This window comes from Pristiophorus japonicus, chromosome 17, assembly GCF_044704955.1.
Source record: "Pristiophorus japonicus isolate sPriJap1 chromosome 17, sPriJap1.hap1, whole genome shotgun sequence".
NCBI lineage: Eukaryota > Metazoa > Chordata > Chondrichthyes > Pristiophoridae > Pristiophorus > Pristiophorus japonicus.
In genome coordinates this window covers 31,461,791-31,484,245 of record NC_091993.1, presented here as the reverse complement: position 1 = coordinate 31,484,245, position 22,455 = coordinate 31,461,791, and the positions used below count along the sequence as shown (strand labels likewise).

At 42.8% G+C, this 22,455-nt stretch overlaps 1 protein-coding gene across 2 annotated transcripts in view; it reads left to right on the top strand.

Annotated features, from left to right (window-relative positions):
- The window catches only part of LOC139227650 (CTD small phosphatase-like protein 2), a 91,655-nt gene extending 71,757 nt beyond the window's left edge, over nt 1-19,898 (top strand). For both annotated transcript variants that reach the window (XM_070858569.1, XM_070858570.1), the window contains 8 exons: nt 2,394-2,514; nt 5,596-5,707; nt 6,262-6,348; nt 7,295-7,357; nt 8,097-8,176; nt 11,283-11,409; nt 13,013-13,108; nt 14,308-19,898. In XM_070858569.1, the coding sequence (XP_070714670.1) occupies nt 2,394-2,514; nt 5,596-5,707; nt 6,262-6,348; nt 7,295-7,357; nt 8,097-8,176; nt 11,283-11,409; nt 13,013-13,108; nt 14,308-14,373 (752 nt within the window). In that variant the 3' untranslated portion in view covers nt 14,374-19,898. The remainder of the gene's footprint in view (nt 1-2,393; nt 2,515-5,595; nt 5,708-6,261; nt 6,349-7,294; nt 7,358-8,096; nt 8,177-11,282; nt 11,410-13,012; nt 13,109-14,307) is intronic.
- Nucleotides 19,899-22,455: the final 2,557 nt, after the last annotated feature.

The window sequence follows — 22,455 nt, the reverse complement described above, 5'->3', positions numbered from 1 at the left end:
GATCGAGGCGTTGCATAACCGAGAGCCAATGTAGGTCAGTGAGCACAGGGGGTGATGGGTGAGCGGGACTTGGTGCAAGTTAGGACATGAGCAGCCGAAACTTGGATCACCTCAAGTTTACATAGGGTAGAATGTGGGAGGCCAGCCAGGAGTGCGTTGGAATAGTCAAGTCTGGAGGTAACAAAGGCAAGGTTGAGGGTTTCAGCAGCCGTGAGCCGAGGGCAGGGCAGAGATGGGCGATGATACTGAGGTGGAAATAGGAGGTCTTAGTTATGCTGCGGATATGTGGTCAGAAGCTCATTTCAGGGTCAAATATGACACCTAGGTTGCGAACAATGTAGTTCAGCCTCAGACAGATGTTAGGGAGAAGGATGGAGTCAGTGCTAGGGAACGGAGTTTGTGGCGGGGACCGAAAACAATGGCTTCGGTTTTCCCAATATTTAATTGGAGAAAATTTCTGCTCATCCAGAACTAGATGTCGGACAAGCAGCCTGACAATTTAGAGACCGTTGAGGGGTCGAGAGAAGTGATAGTGAGGGAGAGCTGGGTGTCATCAGCGTACATGTGGAAACTGACGCTGTGTTTTCGGATAATGTCGCCAAGTGGCAGCATGTAGATGAGAAATAGGAGGGGACCAAGGATAGATCCTTGGGAGACACCAGAGGTAACGATGCGGGAGCAGAAAGAGAAGCCATTACAGGTGATTCTCTGGCTACGATTAAATAGATAAGACTGGAACCAGGCGTGTGCAGTCCCATCCAGCTGGATGACGGTGGAGAAGCGGAGAAGGATGGAGTGGTCAACTATGTCAAAGGCTGCAGACAAGTCAAGAAGGATGAGGGATAATTTACCTTTGTCACAGTCGCAAAGGATGTTATTTGTGACTTTGAGAGTCGTTTTGGTACTGCGGCAGGGTTGGAAACCTGATTGGAGGGATTCAAACATGGAATTGCAGGAAAGATGGGCACCGATTTGAGAGACGACAACACGTTCAAGGACTTTGGCGAGGAAAGAGAGGGTGGAGATGGGGCGGTAGTTTGCAAGGACAGAGGAGTCAAGGGTTGATGACGGCAGATTTGAGGTAGAAGGCGACAGTACCTGAGGAGAGAGAACCGCTAACAGGAAGTTGGGTGATCAGCAATATGGTGGGAATAGGAACAGGAAGTGGGTCTCGTGGACAAGAGGAGTACGGAGAGGTCATGAGTGGAGCTAGGAGAGAAATTTGAGAAAGGTGTAAGTTCAGGGCTAGGGCAGGGGGAACCTTCGAGGAAGTTTGGTCCAATGGGCTAGGGGAGGGAAGGGAAGAGGCAGAGGCAGCTGAACAGATGGTCTCAATCTTGGAGAGACAGGAGTCCATGAGCTCCTCACACTTGTTGTCGAGACGGTTGGGAGCTTGACTGATGACCAGAAGTTCATCAGACAAACTGAGACATACCTTCACAAATATACTTATTTGTGTGCATTGCTAGGCCAGTTACACCACCAGATTTACATTGCTGCAAGGTGGTTTCCACTCTAAATATGGTGAGAGAACAACTCCAGGCAGTAAATGCACAGCAGGGGCGGTATAACTGCTGTCCAGTTCAAAGCCTGCAGTGCGCCTGAGAACATATTTGAATTGAGCAGAGACAGCCCTGTAAAACTAAACAGCTTTCAGCAGCTTGTGGATCGCACCTCTTCGCATGGCAGCAGGCATCATTTCCATAAAGTGAACGCTTTGTCTGTGTGTTTTACCAGCCTAACAGTGCTCTGTGCAGCAACCTACCCGAGACCGGGTCCCTGTAGCATAACAAACTTCTGAGTTGACTTTTAGTAAAGCTTTTCAGTGAGTTACCGCTTCACCTAGATTCTTTTAAGTTGTAATCAGCCTCTCGTGTGATGGTGTTATGCATCAAACGGTTGGAATCCAAGCGCAGTACGTTGGCTTTGAAATGCACTGTACCTCTTGGTGGTAGATGGATGTGCCCGATCAACATCATGCAGTTGGGGAATTATATGGATGGATAAATTTCCTCAGAGTCTACAGGCAGCAAATGCCGTATAACTCCTGTCATATGCTAGGCTGTGAAGAAAACTGTCCATTTTAGTCATCTGTCTTAACTGTAGAACAATCGTGTCCTACATCACTTGTACTCTATTGTTCAGTTATGGAGAGGTCTGATCAGACCAGTTTAATTATATTAGCCTAGTATAATTGTACCTTCTTGAAGAGCGAAAACATTGAGCGAGGAGTAAGGAGGCATGTTTTATGCAGCACTTGTGAGGTAAAGCAAATGTCGAAGGAATGTGTTACGAGTATTCATTTTCTTACACTGGGTAATTTCAGGGAATATGTTGTCTTCAAAAAATGTTACCGCCATTGAAAAAATTTATGACGTTCACTTAATTTTTAGCACCAGAATTGAATGTGACGAGTGTAGAACTGTGCAAGACGATATCTTCTCCTGACTCTTACCCAGAGCCACCCGCTCACCCGGAGGCAAGCTATGAAGAGGACTGGGAAGTCTTTGATCCGTAAGTGTCTGCAAACAGTCGCCTGTTAAAAGTTGCACAACATGTATAAATTCTGTAACTTTGACACAAATATTCTAAATGTTGTGATGCTTTTATTTCAATTATTTATTTTGTTGATTTGAAAGAAGGCTGGAGTATAAAAGTATAACCTACAACACGCTGCCTTTAATTATAACATTTTACAGCACAGCAGGGGGCCATTCAGCCCATCACACCACTGCCAGTTTTCTGAAAAAGCCATTCATTTGGATCACATACCGTTTTACATTTTCTCTTTCAAATATGTGTTCCATTTATAAACATTGAATATACTTTTGGGTTATTGTGAAGCCTCTGATCGGATCAGCCATGATCTAATAGAATTGCAGAGCAGACTCAAGGGGCTGAATGACCTACTCCTGTTCCTATGTTTCTTCATCCTGAGGAGCCAAAAACCTTTTTTGTGACGACAGAAAACTGATGCATAACTGGGTCATAGTCTCAGGATAAGGGGTCGGCCATTCATTGAGTATATTCAAGACTGAGATCAATAGATTTTGGACATTGCGGGAATCGAGGGATATGACGAGAATGTGGAGTTGAGGTAGAAAATAAGCCATGTTCTTATTGAGTGGCGGAGCAGGCAAGAGGGCCGAATGGTCTACTGCTGCTTCTATTTCTTACAACCTTTGCCTGCTGTAGATTTCGTGGCCAAATGGTTACACAGGCCTACCAGTCCAACTATATAGTAAAGCTTTGTGTTAATGTAAGAATTGAAGACTGAAGTGCTGCTATCTAGTGGCCAGTGTGTGTACATATTTCACGAGATGGATTAAAACCGTGAATTCAACTGTGTAAAACACTTTAAATAATCGCATCTGACCTACATGATTTTTTTGAAGAGGGCGAGGGAAGAAAGAAAGCAAAGGTTTATGGTTTTTATGAAAATGCAGCATGTGATGCTGAGTGTCTCTGCTCCAGTATTTATTTTGTGCAGTCCTTCATTTTGATTGTAGTTGTAGTGGGGGGGGGGGGGGGGGGACTGCAGTTCTGCGGCAAAAGTGAAGGCAGTGTGGATTTTCTAATTCTGTCCGAGAAATTGAGATTTTAAAAAAATTAAGGATATTGGATATCAAAATAAGAACACAAAATGCTTGAAATGCCCAACGGTTGTTAAAATCCAGGAGCGAAAACAATCCTCCTTTGGATGCTGTTGGTTGTGTTTACAGCATTTAGGGTATATTTTTCAGTGTGTGTGCGTCTCTGTGTGTAAAAACTCGTGCCAGTTCAAAGTTAGGACTGGGATTGCTGCTGCTATTCTAGGAAGGTGTTGACCTCCGATCCCCACAAAGGCTGTTCTCTGAATTCTAGCTTTGATCCGAGTGCAGGAGCCATGAAGTAATTAACGTACAGCACACACCGCTGACACAAGAGTATAGGAACTGTGCCTGTGTCAGTCCTAGCAGCTAAAGCTCAGAAGCACACCTGCTGGTGCTGCAGTGTAGGACATAAACCAAAGTGATTGAACAAGCTGACAAATTCCTGTGACTAATTCTAATTGTGTTAGCGGTTAGCCATACTTATTTTAGCAAATAATGGAGTCACTGACCTAAACACTAGATTGAACCAGCTAATGGCCAATTTAAGATTTTTAAGAACCTATCCTGCAGGCAGCTACTTCCTCAAATTGTTATTTAGCCAGCAGAAGACAGAGAATAAGTGCGCAATCTCGCCAAGCGTTCCAAATGATAAAGCACTAATCCCTTTTTGCATGGCACCAGCTCTAGTGGCTGCTGTGTGGTGTAGTTGTATTGAGTGCTATAATAAAAACAGAAAATGCTGGAAATGCTCAGCGGGTCAGGCAGCATCTGTGGAGAGAAACAGAGTCAACGTTTCAGGTCGATGACCCTGAAACAACCCGAAACGTTAACTCTCTTTCTCCCTCCACAGATGCTGTCTGACCCGCTGAGATTTCCAGCATTTCCTGTTTTTATTTCAGATTACAGTATTTTGCTTTTGTATTAGTTGTATTGAGTGCTGCTGTTTTTCTATCTGACCTACTGTTTTTCATCAGTTTGGTGTTTAATCATTTCCTACAGTAGATCAAATGAGATAAATTGTTGTGGTTCTGCCTTTTTAGTATATCCATTTACCAAAGTACCTACCTCCATCACACTGTCAGCTGCCTGACCTGCTGAGTGTTTCTAGCATACCCTGTTAGTTCCAGCATCTGCAGTATTTTGCTTTCAGCTTTGAACTAAACTTCCCACTAGCTTGTTTTCATTAGGTCAGTCGTGTATTTTTGGCTGTGTAATAAACTGAGAATCATCTTAGCAACTCACCTCAATTTACTTTCTTCCCTTTTCTTTAACGGCCCCTGAACCATGCATCGATCCCATCCCGGGCCGAGTGTTGTCTCTTCCTAGATTGCTACTAATGCTGCTTTTGGTTCAGCTGCCTGCAGTGCTTGACATGTTTCCTCTGTGTGGACAATCACTGCTGCTCAACAGCTCCTGATGGTTGAAATTATTTAGTGTCGAGGGAGTTGTGGATATTCTTCCATGCTCATTAGGGTACCATTCACCCTATCTTTTTTTTTTAAATACTTTCATCAAACTTCGAACTTCTTCACAAACCTTTGAAATTAGTGTTTGGTGACAGTCCGAGCCTTTTGTAGACATTGCCATGTCACTAAGTGTTTTTTTAAAACAATGTTCCTTTGTTTTCCCTCCTGGCTTTTAAAACTTGAGCATGAAAGGTAGTACTATTGACGTGCTGACTACATCCCGTATCCTACACGGAGCTAGTAGCATGTGAAGGATTCCCTAACCATATGTTTAGCATTGCAGCAAGCGGTTTCCACTTCACTGGTGACATGACGCTGAAGTTGGTGTGTAAACATGGTCAGATCACCAATCTCACTGGGAATTTACCCACAGATTTCAAACCCAGACAGCAAGTGAAAACATTATGTACAGTGTAAATGTTATTTTTAAAGTCGCCATCTAGGAATTGAATGTTGTGCTACGTAGCGGGCTTAATTTTCATAAAATGAACTTTTTTCCAATGCATTTCAACCATTCATTTCTGTTTGCTTGATAGTTATTTCTTCATCAAACATGTACCACCACTAACGGAGGAACAGCTAAGTCGGAAGCCAGCTCTGCCACTTAAAACCAGAAGTACACCTGAATTCTCTTTGGTCCTAGACCTGGTGAGTGAAATTGTGGTTTAAAGTGGATGTATATAATAATGTGCTTTAAAGTGTACGGTACGTATATGTACATTATATACACAACTGTTTTATGAATAAAATCATGCTATGTTTGATTTGTAAAAGAAGCTGATGCCCCATTCTATATGTAAAACATCAACATCACAGAATGTGGTATCAGTATTCTAATTAGCCTTCCTATTGTTTTTCTCTGTGTATATATAAGATTGAGATAAGTTTTAAAAAACCTGTGGAAAAAAAATGGGATGGGTTAGTGTCTGCCAATATGGGCATCTATGACCGCAACGGGCAGAACAGGAACCAAACATGTTTTCGAGTTGTTGTCTCTTCAGTAGTTAATTTGAGCTGGAAGTATTGGCAGTTGGTTGCATAATCTCTAATTGTAAAAAAAAAACACATTTTACCATCCTTTTAATTGGCCTTCTCGTGACAGATGTTGATTTGAATAGAATTTTGACATTATGCATTTAATTTCCACATTCCCTGAAGTCTCGCTGCTGTTTTGTGATCTTGCAAATGTTTTTCCGTGGCAGGATGAGACGCTGGTACACTGCAGTCTCAATGAACTGGATGACGCGGCACTTACCTTTCCTGTCCTTTTCCAAGATGTGATTTACCAGGTAAAAGAAAGCTGTCTGGGTTGTAAAGAGCAAATTCGGGAAAGGTTGAGCTGCATTTGATCCTTTGTGGTCCTCCTTTAAATTCCAAACTCCGTCTGTCCGTGCACTCTTGGCTAGTATCTCTGAAGCCAAGGTTCAGTGACAGGCAGGCCTGGCGCGTTTCATTGGGGTGTCCCGTGCATGGCATTGCTGAACGGTATGCAGGCTTCCACATAAATAATGGCCACGTGGGCAAGGGCTTCCTTGGACAATAGCCTAGCAGGAGGTCAGTGCCTTCAGGGAGGGGAGGGAAGGGAATGTTTTAATTGAACAATGTGACGGTGAGGATGTTGTTGCTTGATTTGTCCTGGTGCAATCATACTTCACCCAAATCATTTCTTGGTTGTGTGGAGGAGCCCTTGAACTCCTGATTGTTTCTGTACAGTAGGTCTCGTTTGACACCTATCATTCTGGGGCAAAGGAAAATAGTTCACTTCTAAAGACCTAATTTTCTTCTTCATTCTCCCGCTCGTTCTCCCCGTCTCACATCCAGCAGCAGATATATTCTTGTAAATCTCAGTGGGTCATTTGTGGAGAGCGTTAACGTTTCAGGTCGATGACCCGTCGTCAGAACTGACGAATGTTCGAAATGAATAGATTCTAAGGAGCACTGAAAGGGGCAGGGGAGGAGAGGAAAGAACAAAAGGGAAGGTTTGTGATAGGGTGGAAGGCAGGAGATGCTGCCTGACCTGCTGAGATTTCCAGCATTTTCTGTTTTTATTTCAGATTCCAGCATCCACAGTAATTTGCTTTTGTATTGATGTATTCTTGTACCCTTTAAAGAAACGACTCATTCATTGATTACAATCCGCGTGCTGCTTTAGTCCATGGTATATCTTAATCCTTTAAGTAGTTTTATATAAATTGCACCAAATTGCAGTAACTTTTTCCACATTTTCCGCTGTAGGTTTATGTAAGGTTGAGACCCTTCTTTCGGGAATTCCTGGAACGAATGTCTCAGATTTATGAGGTAAGTTTGAAATCAGTTTTGTAAAAAAAAAAGTGCTGTATGTTCATTTACAGCTGTAACTTTCCCTTTGATCATTTAACATCACTTCAATATGTTCCGATAGCAGAGCTGCACCTCCCTTGTTTTGTTTTAAACTTTAATAAATTTGTACAGCTTGGCTTAAAATGACGGACTAGGAAACGAAGCAATATATTTTCAGCGGAATGCAAGTTTTGAATTGTGCAAAACGGTTACACCTTTTCGTGTTTCTATTCTCTCTTCCCCACCACCCCCCCAAGGTGTTGCTCTGTACGTTGCCGGTTCACAACAACTCTGTAGCAGCCGTGTAAAATGGAGGTTGCGTTTGTGCAGATTGTGAAATGAAAGTGTGTTCTGTAGGCTACGTAGAAAATTAGACGGCCACCTCGCTCAGCTGCGTTCAGACTCGAGAAATCCAGTTTAAAGATCCAATGTGATGACAGGAGGGTTTCTTGATTGCTAGGTGGCCCTTCAATCTCATTTTAGTAGAATTCTAGTAAATATCTCTAGATTTGGCTATACTTTGAGCTGTGCTTTGTTGGCCTAAGTTGATTTTTAATGGTTTGGATAAATACTCGGGTAAAAGTTTCTTGCATGTAACATTTAAAAGTGTGTTTACTTGTACTATATATGCTGCATTTGAAGTCTGTCGTAATTATTAAATGCAGAGAAATAGAAAGTCATACTGCGACATTGTAATGTGTCCCTGATGTTCTTGCAGATTATTCTGTTCACTGCCTCTAAGAAAGTCTATGCAGACAAATTGTTGAATATTCTGGACCCTAAAAAACAGCTGGTCAGGTAAGCACTTGTGGTATAAATGAACAAGAACATTGAAGAAAAAAGGAGCAGTTAATATCCTCGTCATTGTAGTTCACCCCCTGTCCCCCCTCCAATAAATGCTAACTTCAGGATTGGAGTTTTTTTTTTTAAATCTCTCGGAACTATGCATTCTTCTGTCTTGCAACTTCCCTATCTTTGAAACCTCCTCCAACGCTACAACCCTCCGAGATATCTGCGTTCCTCCAATTCTGGCCTCTTGAGCATCCCAGATTTTAATCGCTCCACAACTGGCGGCTGTGCCTTCAGCTGCCTAGGCCCTAAGCTCTGAAATTCCCTCTCTAAACCTCTCCGTTTCTCTACCTCTCCTGCTTTAAGATGGTTCTTAAAACCTACCTCTTTGACCAAGCATTTTGGTCACCTGCCCTAATATCTCCCTATGTGGCTCGGTGTCAAATGCTTTTTCATATCGTTCCTGTGAAGTGCTTTTGGGATGTTTTACTACGTTAAAGGCGCTACATAAATGCAAATTGTTGTTGTGCATCTAAACAGTTGAGGTTTCAATTGTTGCTGGTTTTCTGAGGGCAGCGAGTTGAAATCTGCAGATAAGTAGGTGGGGTTCCATCTGAAGGCCAGTGCTTTGTGTTTTGACATTTGTATTCAATTAAACAGCAGGGTTTGGAGTGAGGTGCCAAGATTTTTTATCGGGGCTGCATTTCAGTTAACTAGAACCCGAAATACCGATCTTGACTTGCTGTTCTGAATCTTGTGTTTTACAGCTGTTTTGGCAGTACCCTGTCTAACTCCACTCTGTAAATATAAGACTCAATAATACAGCCTTTTCTCTTACCTTTTTGTTATTTTTAAATAGAATGGAGGAGTTAGGAAAACTGGCAAATAGATTAGCTATTGGGAAGTTTGTACTTGGCTTACAAAGCTTGAGGTATTTTTTCTTCTCTATCTTCTCCTCACCCCCTCATTTCTCCCCCCGAAGTAATGAATGTTACTGAGATTTGGGTAGTGGTGTTCCACCTTGGCAAAGTGACCATTCTTTGCGTGAGCCTCCACAAAGTTTGATTGGCTGTTTGGCCATAGAACACCCTGCAGCATGCACTCAATCCTGTCCTTGTGTGTACATTCCAGGGGGTAATGTGGTGTAGAAACTTGGCTGCTTTCCATCTGATGTAAACCCCTGTAAGTCTTGTTGCCCGCTGATAATCGGACATGACTGTGTGTTTTTCTCTGATCTCCAATTGTGATTCATTGGCTGAGAGACCGCTGAGCTCCTGCACCCAGGCCTCTCCCAGGGTCACTCTAACTGGCTGCCTGTGGATTGGCTTGCTGCCTGTGTTCCCCATCTCCCTTATGGAGAAGCAGTTGGTCCAATGATGACACAATTGCAATTCATTGGCTCCCTTGTCGAGGATTGCCGTTACACTTGCGTCATGTTGGAATGTGAAAAAAGAATGATTTTGCATTTATAGAATGCTTTTCATGCCCTCAATGTCCTGAAGCACTTTACAGCCAATGAATTATCCTTGAAGTGTATTCAGTGTTGTAACGTTGGAAACATAGCAGCAAGATCCCAGAAACAGTGAAATAGATGACCCGATAATCTCTCTCTTTGGAGATAAATGTTGGCTCGGACACTGAGAGAATTCCCTGCTCTTTGAATGATGCCGTGGGATGTGTGATGCCCGACACGAGACTCCCAAAGCAAGCACTCTACTGGGAGTTCCTACACAGCAAGCGAGCCCTAGGTGGGCAGAGGAAACATTTTAAGGACACCCTCAAAGCCTCCCTGATAAAGTGCAACATCCCCACCGACACCTGGGAGTCCCTGGCCCAAGACCACCCAAAGTGGAGGAAGAGCATCCGGGAGGGTGCTGAGCACCTCGAGTCTCGTCACCGAGAGCATGCAGAAAACAAGCGCAGGTAGCGGAAGGAGCGTGTGGCAAACCAGACTCCCCACCCACCCTTTCCTTCAACCACTGTCTGTCCCACCTGTGACAGTGACTCTAATTCCCCTATTGGACTGTTCAGTCACCTGAGAACTCACTTTTTTTGGAAGCAAGTCTTCCTCGATTCCAAGGGACTGCCTATGATGATGATGATGATGATGATGTCCACCCGCACAGGTAGACGGTGTCTCGTCCAAAAGACTGCACCGCCGACAATGCAGCACTCCCTCAATACTGTACTCGATAATGTGGTCAAATCCTCAAGCGGGGCATGAACCTATGACCTTCTGACTGGGAGGCGAGTGTGTTAACACTGAGCCAAATGACACTAAATGTTAAGTGTTATAGGAATCGAGCATGAGAATGAAATTAGCATAGGTTCATGGTGGAAAAGTTCTGATGCAGTTTTGCTGGGTTGAATGACCTGTTTCTGTGCTATAACATTCTATGACCACAGTACATGGTAGCCCATTGGTCCTCTGCCCTATGTCACCACCCATTTTATTGTCCTATATTAGCATAGGAGCATTGCAAACTAGAATTGCACAGTGTGGCACAGGATTCTGTGAATGTGTAAAAATGTTTGTCTGCATACTTAGGCATGTAAGCTATATTTTAGGTGCTGGCTCTACTATTTGTGCACAAACTCTGCAATTTGGCCAGAATATGGTGCAATTATACATGTGTGACAGTCTCACTGGCACAATATCTGCATCGAGATCGAGGCGCTCAGCGCCCTCCCAGATGCACTTCCTAAGTGGAGGAATTGCATCCGGGAGGGTGCTGAGCTCCTTGAGTATCGTCGCCGAGAGCATGCAGCAATCAAGCGCAGGCAGCAGAAGGAACGTGCGGCAAACCAGGCTCCTCGACTACCCTTCCCTTCAACCACTGTGACAGAGACTGTGTTCTCATATTGGACTGTTCAGCCACCTAGGAACTCATGCTAAGAGTGGAAGCAAGTCTTCCTCTATTCCGATGGACTGCCTATGATGATGATGATACCTGCATCAGAGGCCACACTTCTTGCTTTGGGTGATTTTTGTGTCTGTCTTTAAAATACATGTATATTCAGGCATGTTTTTTTTTCTTTTAAAGTAATCTCTTAATCTTCACTCTAGTCTTAAGTCCATTGTCACACTTAACTTGCGACGTATTTTGTCACCTAGGCACAGGCTATTCCGTGAGCATTGCGTGTGTGTGCAGGGAAACTACATAAAGGATTTGAATATCCTCGGAAGGGATCTTTCAAAAACAATCATAATTGACAACTCTCCGCAAGCCTTTGCATACCAGGTCAGTGCAAGAATCATTGAACAGGGGCGAGAGAGAGTGAGAGAATGCCTGGAGAAACTCAGTGTTGTGTTCTGACTATTTGGGTGCTTGCTTCGTAGGAATAATATCAAATTAATTTGGTTTCAGAATATATTACTGAGCTCCTTCATGAAGTTGGGAATGGAAAGTGGTACGGCCCTTTTAAGCACGGTCCTAATTCTCATCTGGAACGCTTAGTTTTAAATTTCTATCCAACAATTGAAGGTTTTTTTAGTGGCACAGATTCCTGATGCCAGCCGGGCTGCTGTGGAGGGGGGTGTGGGGGGGAGGGGAGAGGGGGGTGGGGGCAAGCTTCCCACGTGAGACACTGAATTTCTGCTAGACCGCTATCACACAGCTGACCGCTAGCTACAATTGGCTCTGATCTCCTGGAAGTAACCACCTTCGTTAACCTCTTGGATGCAAGCGGCACGTAACTGAGGAGAGGGAAGATGGAGGGGCGAGGTGAAGAGAGACTTTGGAGAATATGCACTAATATTTCTGCTCTTGAGCGGGGAGGAAAAAAAGGGAATGTCCTATTACGCAAAATTAAAGCTTTTATTTTTCACCCTGAAAATGGAACATTAGACTCCGAGCTCAAAACATACTATTTTAAATGCTAATTTACAGATTCGTTTCATTATTTAAATTTTTCAAAAATATTTTGGGGCATCATTTCCCTTCCATTAGTTTATGTAGCACTAATTCCACCGATTGGGGAGGGTGTTGAGTATTGACTGCAAAGCAGCATTTGTTGCATTAGCAAACCAGGATCATAAGATTGCCCACAGGCTACCAGTGTCACAAGAACTACAGAAGCCTGTTCCAGCTCAAACCTAAGTACAATACTAAGAAGTCTGGGGGTGACCTGATGAAGGTCTTCGAGGCTCTGAAAGGATTTGATAGAGTAGACACAGGATGTTTCCACTTGCGGGTGAGACCAGAACTAGGGGCCACAAATATAAGGTAGTTCCTCCTGAATAGGGAATTCAGGAGGAACTTCTTCACCCAGAAAGTGGTAAGAATGTGGAACTTGCTATTACATGGAGTGGTTGAGATGAATAGCTTGGATGTATTCAAGGGGATGCTAGATAAGCACATGAGGGAGAAAGGAACAGAAGGATATGTTGGAGTTGGATGAAGAGGGGTAGGAGGAGGCTCATGTGGACCATAAACATCGGCACGGACCTGTTGGGCCGAATGGCCTGTTTGTGTTATAAATACTGTGTAATCTCATTGTATCTCGAGGGGAGGGAAACCTGGGCCAGATATCTGGCCATGTGCGCACACCATCTGGGGGAAGTTAGTGCTGGCCTTGCAGTAATCTCTTGCTTCCTTCCTGGTTGGGAAAGATATGTAGGGAAAAATTGAAGAGAAAAGCTTTAAATTGTGCTATCCTGGGAGTATTCACTGGTTTTAAGAGTATGAGAGTACTCTCATTTGCACAGATGCTGCCCCATTTGAGTGGGCAGCGTGCCTTGTCCAGTTGGGGAAATTGTTGTGTTGCAGCTTTTGCTGCAGTCAGTGTAATGAGCTGTTCATATTTCAGCCATGGTAAAATGTTCTTTCAATCCTTTTCTATCAGCTGTCCAATGGAATTCCAATTGAGAGCTGGTTCATGGATAAGAATGACATGGAGCTTTTGAAACTGATTCCCTTTTTAGAGAAACTTGTAGAACTGGTAAGTTATGATGCCTGTAAGGTCAGTTTGATTTTAATTATTTTTTTTTTAAATGGCTGTTTTCATACAAAAAGATTCCCCAAGAAGAAGAATGCTTTTGTAGGAAGATCCCACATTTGATGGCTGGTCTTTGCCGAGTTCACTGATCCGAGCTGGGGGGGGCTAATTGAGATCTGTAACTGGCCTCAGAGCCCCGGAAGACAGAAGAAACTCAAACAAAATCTCCGCTCGCGATTTCTACCCAATGACCTCTGCTGGAAAATGTATTTTCCATGTCGTTGAGGGTAGGTTTGGATTTAACTCTGGTCCCCTCCAGTAGTCGAATAGTTCTGCTGGGACTTGTGAAATCAGGCCGCCGCATAAATTGGTGCTTTCAGGCAGGAAGAGAAGAAATACGAGCAGCCAAAAAGGAATCTTAAGGAAGACTCTCAAGTTGTATTTGTTAGCCATCTGGCATTTGCGAAGGTCACGTGTATCTATATAAGATGTTAAATTTGCTATTTATGCTACACAGTACTTATTAGGGCATCGCTCATTCTGTGATGCGCACACGGTCACATCTGGAGCGACACACCTCTGTCACGAGATGGCGCTTCATAAACTCCAGAAGCCACAGATCCCCAAAGCTACACCAGAAGCAGCACTGATGCACTCTGAGGGAGGTTGCTTTGACCTAACCCCCACCCCTGTAGGGGCATTGCCATGGTAGCATAGTGGTTATGTTACTGGTCTAGTAATCCAGAGACCTGGACTAATCTGGAGATGAGTTCAAATCCCACCATGGCAGCTGAGGAATTTAAATTCACTTAATTAAATCTGGAATGAAAAGCCAGTATCTGTAATGGTGACCATGAAACTACCGGATTGTCGTAAAAACCCATCTCGTTCACTGATGTCCTTTAGGGAAGGAAATCTGCCGCCCTTACCCAGTCTGGCCTTTGTGACTCCAGACCCACAGCAATAAGATTAATTCTTAATTGCCTCTGAAATGGCCCAGCGAGACACTCAGTTGTATAAGACAGCTCACCAGTCGAGGGCAATTAGGGATGGGCAATAAATGCTGGCCTTTCCAGTGACATCCACATCCCGTGAATGAATAAAACATTTTTTTCTACTAGCTGATAATGAAGCAAAGGTGTTGCCATCAGAGCCAAACTTTAAATTGAGCTCACTGACTTTAATGTACTATTCTCTCTCAGAATGAAGATGTTCGACCTCATATCAGAGAGAAATTTCGTTTACACGATTTGCTCCCACCGGATTAAGAACTCGTTGCCAACACCATCTCTGAAGGGGGCGGAGGAGAAGATAATAGCAGGACCCTTTGGACTACAAGACATTGCCATTACTGTTGAAATTTGCATTTTTGTACCTCGTCTTGCTTTTCTTGTCTTGGGCACCCACAGTTAACCCAGGGGCTGCAGAGAGTGAACTGGAAGTTTTAGGTGGGTCGGAACAGGAAAGGATGTTGCAGGGTTTTTAAAAGAAACGGTATATGCAGTCAAAAAATCCGAACTTGCAGATCCCGATAGCACATATATAGCACGCAATAGATGTTCTGTTGTCACAGTTGGTGTGCTTCTGAAGACTGTCTGCTGGATAACAAGTGTGAAATGCTGTGGTCTGTTGCAATACATGTTGATGAGACTTTCTGACTGTATCAGCTATAAATGGTTGGCACTTTTCTTTGTGACATACAAAAAAAATCAACACTTTCTAAAAGTACTTCTGTTTCTGCCACCAGCATTTTGTTTAACCTGTATTGTCACAGGTTTACATAAGAGGAGAGAATTGCTTCTGTTCTCCCTCTGTGTGGTGCTTTTTAAAGTGGGTCTGTACCCACGTTTTAAAATGTAGGTCTCATTTCAACAGGAATGGCCAGTATATTAAAAAAAAATACAAAAATTTTACAGTTCAGGTTTTAGGCTTTTATGTTTTTCCTAGTATATAAAACAATATCCAATTATAAAAGCATTCCTTTTAACTATAATGCATTGTAGACCCCCCTTTCATCCCCCACAACAAAAGAGAGAATCTTTCCTAATTTGAAACGCCACCTTCCTGCTTTGTCTGCCTGTGAAGTAATGTATATTTGTTAAAATAAAATAAAGAATCTATAGGTTAGTCGAAATTAAATCGGAAAAGTAACATACGAGTTTATTTATATTAAAGAACAGAAACATTTACCCACAGTAGCTATAACCTTTTAAGGGAAGGGGTGAGGGCACAAGAAAGAGGAGAGACTGACACAGAAATTCCAAGTATAGCAATGACATTTTAGTCTTGATTTGAAATTCATAAACTACATAGTCTCTGCCTGGCTATCACTTGTACTAGAATTTTTTTTTTGGGGGGGGGGGGGTTGGGCAGGGAGGAGGAGGTGGGGCTGGGAAGAAATGAAGAGAAATTATTACAAAATTGAACAGGCACCGGATCCTGTGCTTTTCAATATCTGTACTGTCGGGGAATGCAACATCCGTACCACTGTTTCTAACATTCTAGGAACATTCTAATACGATCGAAACAAGAACAGTGGCAGGTGCAGCAGGAGAATGGCAGTGTGCTAACTAAAATTGGGGGTCCTGTGTTCTGGCTGTTCTCTCTCTCCCTCCCTTCCCCCCCCCCCCCGAAAAAAAGAAAAAGAAAACCATGTTGTAGGTCCCAGACATCTGGTCCCCTGTAAAACAAATGTCCCCACCCCAGTACATTTGCTGGCTTACTTTTTCCACAGTCTCGTTTTCTCGAAGGAACACAGCATGAATTGCCTCTAGACTGCATCGATAGCCACAGGCATCGTCATGGAATCATTTTCTAAAGGACGTTGGAGAAAGCGGCACTTTTGTTTGTGGAGAGGAGCTATATGTATTTTCTTTGGTTTAAAACTCTAGAAGATTTTTCAGGATGAGGTATGTGGTCGCAAAGAAAAGGTGAGCAGCACGTGAGTGAGGATGCCAGTTAAATTTTTTTATGTATATTACCAGTTTACCTGTACAAAACTTTCTTGTACAAAACTACATGCAGCTTCATTTAAAAAAAAAAAATCCTTAAAATAAGGAAAAATCTTTTTAAAGAAAGCGGTTTAATTTTTGTATTTTTGATTTTACAAAAGGCATGAGTTATGTCTACTTTTTCAGTGTATTAATGAAGATTTTAACTTTTCATCAGGTTGAGCGTTTTTCTTACTATTATCTATTGTGTATGTAGTTAGCACATTGTGACACTGAAACGTTAAAATCTAGCATGTAGAAATAAGCCTGTTTTTTGTGGGGAGGAAGAAAAAAACTTTTATCCTTCATTAAAATATTTTAATCATGGCAGGTTTTTCTGCAGAAAATAATTTGAAAAAGCGTTTGCATTTCAGAGAAATACTGATTTTGTATTTAAAGAAAGGTATTTTGCTTGCAGGAATCTATTTACTACAGATTCACTTTAATGATAACCTTTGAGATGTATTTAAATACCTTTAGGGCATCTGGGCATCTTTCTTTATGCTGTTTGTCATTTTGTCTTTATTGAAATAAAAATGTACAGAACATTACTTTTACAAATGTTACAAACGTTTTGAAGTTGTACCAACTCTGCGCCTGAGTGATCCAAACCTAATCCCACTGCCTCTGCTCTCTCCCCATAACCCTATATTATCTTCTGCTTTAAATAATCCGATTTCTCTTCAAAAGATGCAATGGTGTCTGCTTCAACTGCTCCCTGTGACAACACATTTCATGCTCCAGCTTTGTGTTTTGCATTTCATGCCTTAATTCAGCAAAAGCAGGAAGCTTAACCAGGATTCTCTCATTTGGGGGTTAAGGTAAAGAGTCAACACAAGTTAGTAAGTTGCCCATTCCTTCTGTTGGGTGTGGGGAGTGGGCAGGGGGGACAAGGAATTCTGTAATCTGTATTCTCCTCTGCACTCCCCTCACTTTGCCTTATAAGAAATTCTAATATTCAGCTGAGTGGATGGAATTCTTAATGTTATAAGGTATTAAATTGGACTCGAATGTCAAGAGTGCTCTCTCAGCGACAGAGCACGCTTTGTCTAGTTAGAACATGGACATCCAATGGTTTGATCTCCCTGTTGTCAATTTAGCTGATCTTGGCTACGGTGGTGGGCATGCTGCAATTGGCCTCCCGTTTTGTCCCATCCCTCCAGTTGGTGGGAAATGGGTTAAGATCACCCGAGGTTGCCCATTACCCAGCAGCGTGTGCTGGAGTTAGATGTATGTGGATGTTTGAGGGATCGGATTTGTTCCAATGTTGCCAACACTCTCAGCTCCACCATGACTACTGGCCGCCTGGCAGAGGTGCCAGGGTGTCTGTCCATGTCGGTATTTGAATCGAGTTGTTGTTTTACATTTGAGTCATGTGATGAATTAGTGCAGGCTACATGTGAAAGCACCCTGGGCATTGATTTCATACTTTGGCCAAGTTGCATGAAATGTAATTGAAACTTTGCCGGATTCTGAATACTGATCATGGGCTGGTGTATACCTAGGGTAAATGTTTATCATCATACAAGTCGGACTTAGTTCCTTGAAGTTGGACACTGGTTCTGATTGAATTATAGTTTTACATAGGAAACATGTGAGCAGGAGTAGGCCATTTAGCCCCTGAAGCCTGTTCTGCCATTTAGTGAAATCATGGCTGATCTGCGACCTAACTCCATACACCTGCCTTTGCCCCATATCCCTTCATACCTTTGGTTAACAAAAATTTATCAATCTAATTTAAAATTCACAATTGATCTAGCATCAATTGCTGTTTGTGAAAGAGAGTTTCAAACTTTCTATCACCCTTTGTGTGTAGAAGTGTTTCCTAACACCTGGAAGGTCTGGTTCTACTTTTTAGACTGCACCCTCCCTCCCCGCCCCCCCCGCAGTCCTAGATTCCCCAACCAGCGGAAATTATTTCTCTCTCTTTACCCTATCTGTTCCCTTTAATATCTTGAAATCTCCGATCAGATCACCATGTAACCTTCTCAATTCTAGGGACTGCAAGCCTCGTTTGCGTAATCTCTCGTAAGTTAGCCCCTAGAGTCCGGGTATCATTCTGGTAAATCTACGCTGCACTCCCTCCAATATATCCTTCGTAAGATGCAGTCCCAGAGCTGCTCACAGTAGTCCAGGTGTGGGCTAACCAGAGCTTTGTACATTGACTGTACAGCACAGAAACAGGCCATACTGGTGATTATCCCCCACCTACTTCATCTGACCCGATCAATATATCCTTATATTTCTTTCTCCCTCGTGTTTAGTATCCCTTAAACACATCTATGCTATTTACCTCAACCACTTCATGAAGCGAAGTTCCATGTTCTCACCACTCTCTGGGCAAAGAAGTTTCTCCTGAATTCCCCATTGGATTTATTAGTGTCTATCTTATATTTATGGCTCCTAGTTCTGGTCTTCCCATACAAGTGGAAACATCTTCTCTACGTCTACCCAATCAAGCCCTGTAAAATTTGAAAGACCTCTATCAGATCACTCATCTGTCTTGTCTTTTCTGGATTAAAGAGCCCCAGCCTGTCCAATCTTTCCTGGTAACTTACACTGCACTCCCTCCAAGGCCAATATATCCTTCCTAAGATGCGGTGCCCAGAGCTGCTCACAGTGCCCTAGGTGTGGTCTAACCAGAGCTTTGTACATAGAATGTACAGCACAGAAACAGGCCGTTCTGGCGTGATCCTTGTAAATCTACAAAAGTGCAATACGCCAAACTGGCAAAGTCAAAATGGAACAAATTCATGATTCTTGAACTGAAGGCATTGCAATTGATAGCTACTGTAACTTCTGCTCTTCAAAAGCCTTTAATGGTGGTTACAGATTTCTTCTGAGCAGTCAAGAAACCTGCGTGGAGCGGATGTACTGGGCTGAACGTTAGCCAGGGGAATCCTAGCTCCCTAATGGCTTAGTTAGCCAGTGAGCGTTAGCCCCATACAGACTAGGCAGTGTTTGTGTTGAGTTAGCTGGGGGGGGGGGGGGGAAACAGCATGGTGTGAGGTACCCTTTAATTAGAAAGAGGAAAATTGACTAGGGTTTCTGCTCTGAGAACTATTGATGTGTATGTGGATGAAAGCAGGATTGGCCTTGGTTGGTGGTGCTGGCCGTAGCTGAATAGCCTGCAGGTTCATGTAATAGTCACTTTCGGCAAGGTCGTGTGGGTCTACCCCATCAAGGAGTCAACATCTTGAGGGATGGAGAGTACATTGGTGAGGTTAAAAAACACTTTAAAAGTGAGAGAAGCTCTTCATTCAGGCTGTAGTATCTTCCTTTCCACTCTAGGACTAATTGTGACAATGTTTTGCCCTCTGTTTTTACTAATTCTGATGCTTTACTTTAGCTACTTTCTCGTTTTAAGAATTATTTCGTTCTCTACATTTCTCCAGCCCGACTCTTCAAACTAGCATCTAATTAATTTTAAAGCCCGTTCACTTTCCATGCCCTTTAAACTTGACAATGAACTTCAAACTGCTTTGGTGCCACTCATACTTTTTGCGGGTTGTTCTTGGCAGTGCATTTGGCAGTAACTTGAGACTGTAACGCTAGCAAACGTGAATATAAAACCTGGACTAAGAAAAGATCAATCAGTTCCATCCTTCCAAGAAATTGTGCTTTGTGTCAACGGGACTCTGCAACTTTAACCAACAATGGGTGAATAACCACAGGCAAATGTCCGAGCTCTCCGAACAATGCTCTCTCTCTCCATGGAGTCATCGAACAAAGTCCATGATAAACAATGTTTGCTTTTGTTACTATTGAAAAGTATATACAATCAATAAATTTTTTAATGAAAACTGTGTCTGCTTCCTCTCATACTGTGCCTTTTGTTTTATTCTGATTGTCACCTTTTTTGCCGCTTCGTTGTCCTCAGATATAAAGAGCTGTGGCTCTCGCCTCTGAGTCAGAAGGTTGTGGGTTCAGATCCCACTCCAGAGACAAAATCCAGGCTGAAACTCCCAGTGCAGTGCTGAGGGAACGCCGCACTGTCGGAGGTGCTGCCTTTCGGGTGAGACGTTAAACCGAGGCCCCGTCTGCTCTCTCAGGTAGACATGAAAGATCCCACGGCACTATTTCGAAGTAAAGCAGGGGAGTTATCCCCGGTGACCTGGTCAATATTTATCCCCCAACCAACATCAGTACAAAAAAAATTATCTGGTCATAATTACATTGCTGTTTGTGGGACCTTGCTGTGCACATATTGGCTGCCTAGTTTCTGACATTGGCTGTGAAATGCTTTGTGACTACCTGAGGTGGTAAAATGCGCTATAGTTCTTTTACTTCAGTCCCAAGGAGGATGGTACTTAGGGGGATTGGTTAAATAGGGTAATTGAAGTTAAAAGCTTGGGATAATGAATTAATTCCACGTGATTTTCTGTTAACTCGTATTCTTTCATTGGATATGCTGCACCATCTAGTGGTAGAAATTGAATACCAATAGTGACTGTCCAGCTCTCAAGTATTGGTTGGTCCACTGCCACAAGGAAACTCATTGGAAAATAGACAGAAAAAAGCCTTTGCGGTCCATTGACTCTGTTTGAAAAGGATGTTGGTGGTGACACGTAATTTCTCTGTTATCTGACACTTACGGATATAGTGATGGACAGATCTGCAAAAGCAGCTTATAAATGCTATCGGCACATAATGAAAGTTGTCACGATGAAGAATAGTTACCAGTCCATGTATGCTATTGTGTGAAGGTGTGATCATTTGTTAAATTTTAAGTTTCCTCAATGACCTGGCGGCTAAAGGCAGTGTAATGTTGAGCCATTTAGCTAGTCAAGGCAACAAATCTCGGTAATGGGGGCATCCTGGCTGAGTATGATACTATTCTCATCTGGTACCTATGGCTGGTAAGGAGTCACTTGGTTAGTGTTTGCACTGGATGCTTGTCCTCCCTAGCCCTAGGGTACTGAGGTTATTTATAGCACCCCAACTGCTGTCCCATCTGAGGGTAGCTCACTGCACAGAAAACTTCAACAAACCTGGGATTTTGTTCATCTCCGCTGATTACTGCCTTCACCCGCTGAGATTGTTCAAGCCCAATCCTCAATGCCTGTAGAATTAATTTTTTAAATCACATCATGGGGGTTAATTTTGATATGCTGTCATTTCGTCATTCAAAATCTGCAAAGGGAAAACCAGACAAGAATGTGTAATATGAATGGAAAGAAGTCCTGCCTGGCCTCCCATTCCCTAATGTACGCATCACAAAACTCCATGCATTGACTTAGTTTCACGCCATTAGTTTACCAGTGTTCATATGAGTTGTCACCTGTGTTGTTTCAATACAGATTCCACCCTTTACCAATACATGAGGATGTTGAGTGACTCCGAGAGTTACAAGACCGTGATACAATCAAATAATTCAGATTGGGTCTGTGAGGGCCAGTATTAATAATCTGGCATACTGCTGTGACATGATAAAACTTACATGTGCACTTCCACACATAGAGAGGCTCAAGTGTCAGCCGCGGCTCAGTGGGTAGCACTCGTCAGAATATTGTGGATTCAAGCTCCACTCCAGAGACTTGCGCACAATATCTAGGCTGACACTCCCAGTGCAATGCTGAGGAAGTGCTGCACTGTCGGAGGTGCCGTCGTCCGGATGAGACGTTAAACCGAGGCCACGACTGCCCCCTCGGGTGGATGTAAAAAGATCCCATGGCACTATTTTGAAGAGCAGTAATTTCTGTGTCATGCCTCAGCTAGATCAGGGAGCAACCCTGGGACCATTTGGTCTTTGTCCTATTTGAGAGGCTTTCTTTCTATATGTTTCAGGTAGTGATCACCTATGGGACAGGAGCAGCTGACAGGTGAAAGACATGAAGTTATAAAATAAATTCTCTTTTTCTCCAGTAACACAAAGTAGACACCATCTCTTTAATTACTCAGTGACTCAACCCTCCTTCCAGTTCATTGAATTACATGTCGGATATGAGAAATCACTGTTTAATATTTTAAGCAGTTCCTCTTCTGTCCTGTTACCCGATATTCTTTTTTTTATATAAAGCTCCATGCAACTAAGACAAATGAAGACCAGAAACACTCAAGTTTGTAATTTTATATATTACAGAATTTTAATGAGGACATTAAAAGATGCAAAAGATAAATCGGTGGATAAACTTAATGTTATTGTGAAATCTTTTATTCTGTTGAACTTTTACTGTTTAAAACTTTATTTTGGACATGAAAATTTCAACTGCTGAGGGAAAAAAATTGACATGATTTATTTTTCAGTAAGTGCTTTGAGTTTTTAGGCAATAGCACCAGCTGGTGATCATTGCAGGTCATTATTGTCACTCCATGTTGGAATTCCCATCACCCTTTCAGTGCACCGGCACTGTATTCCAG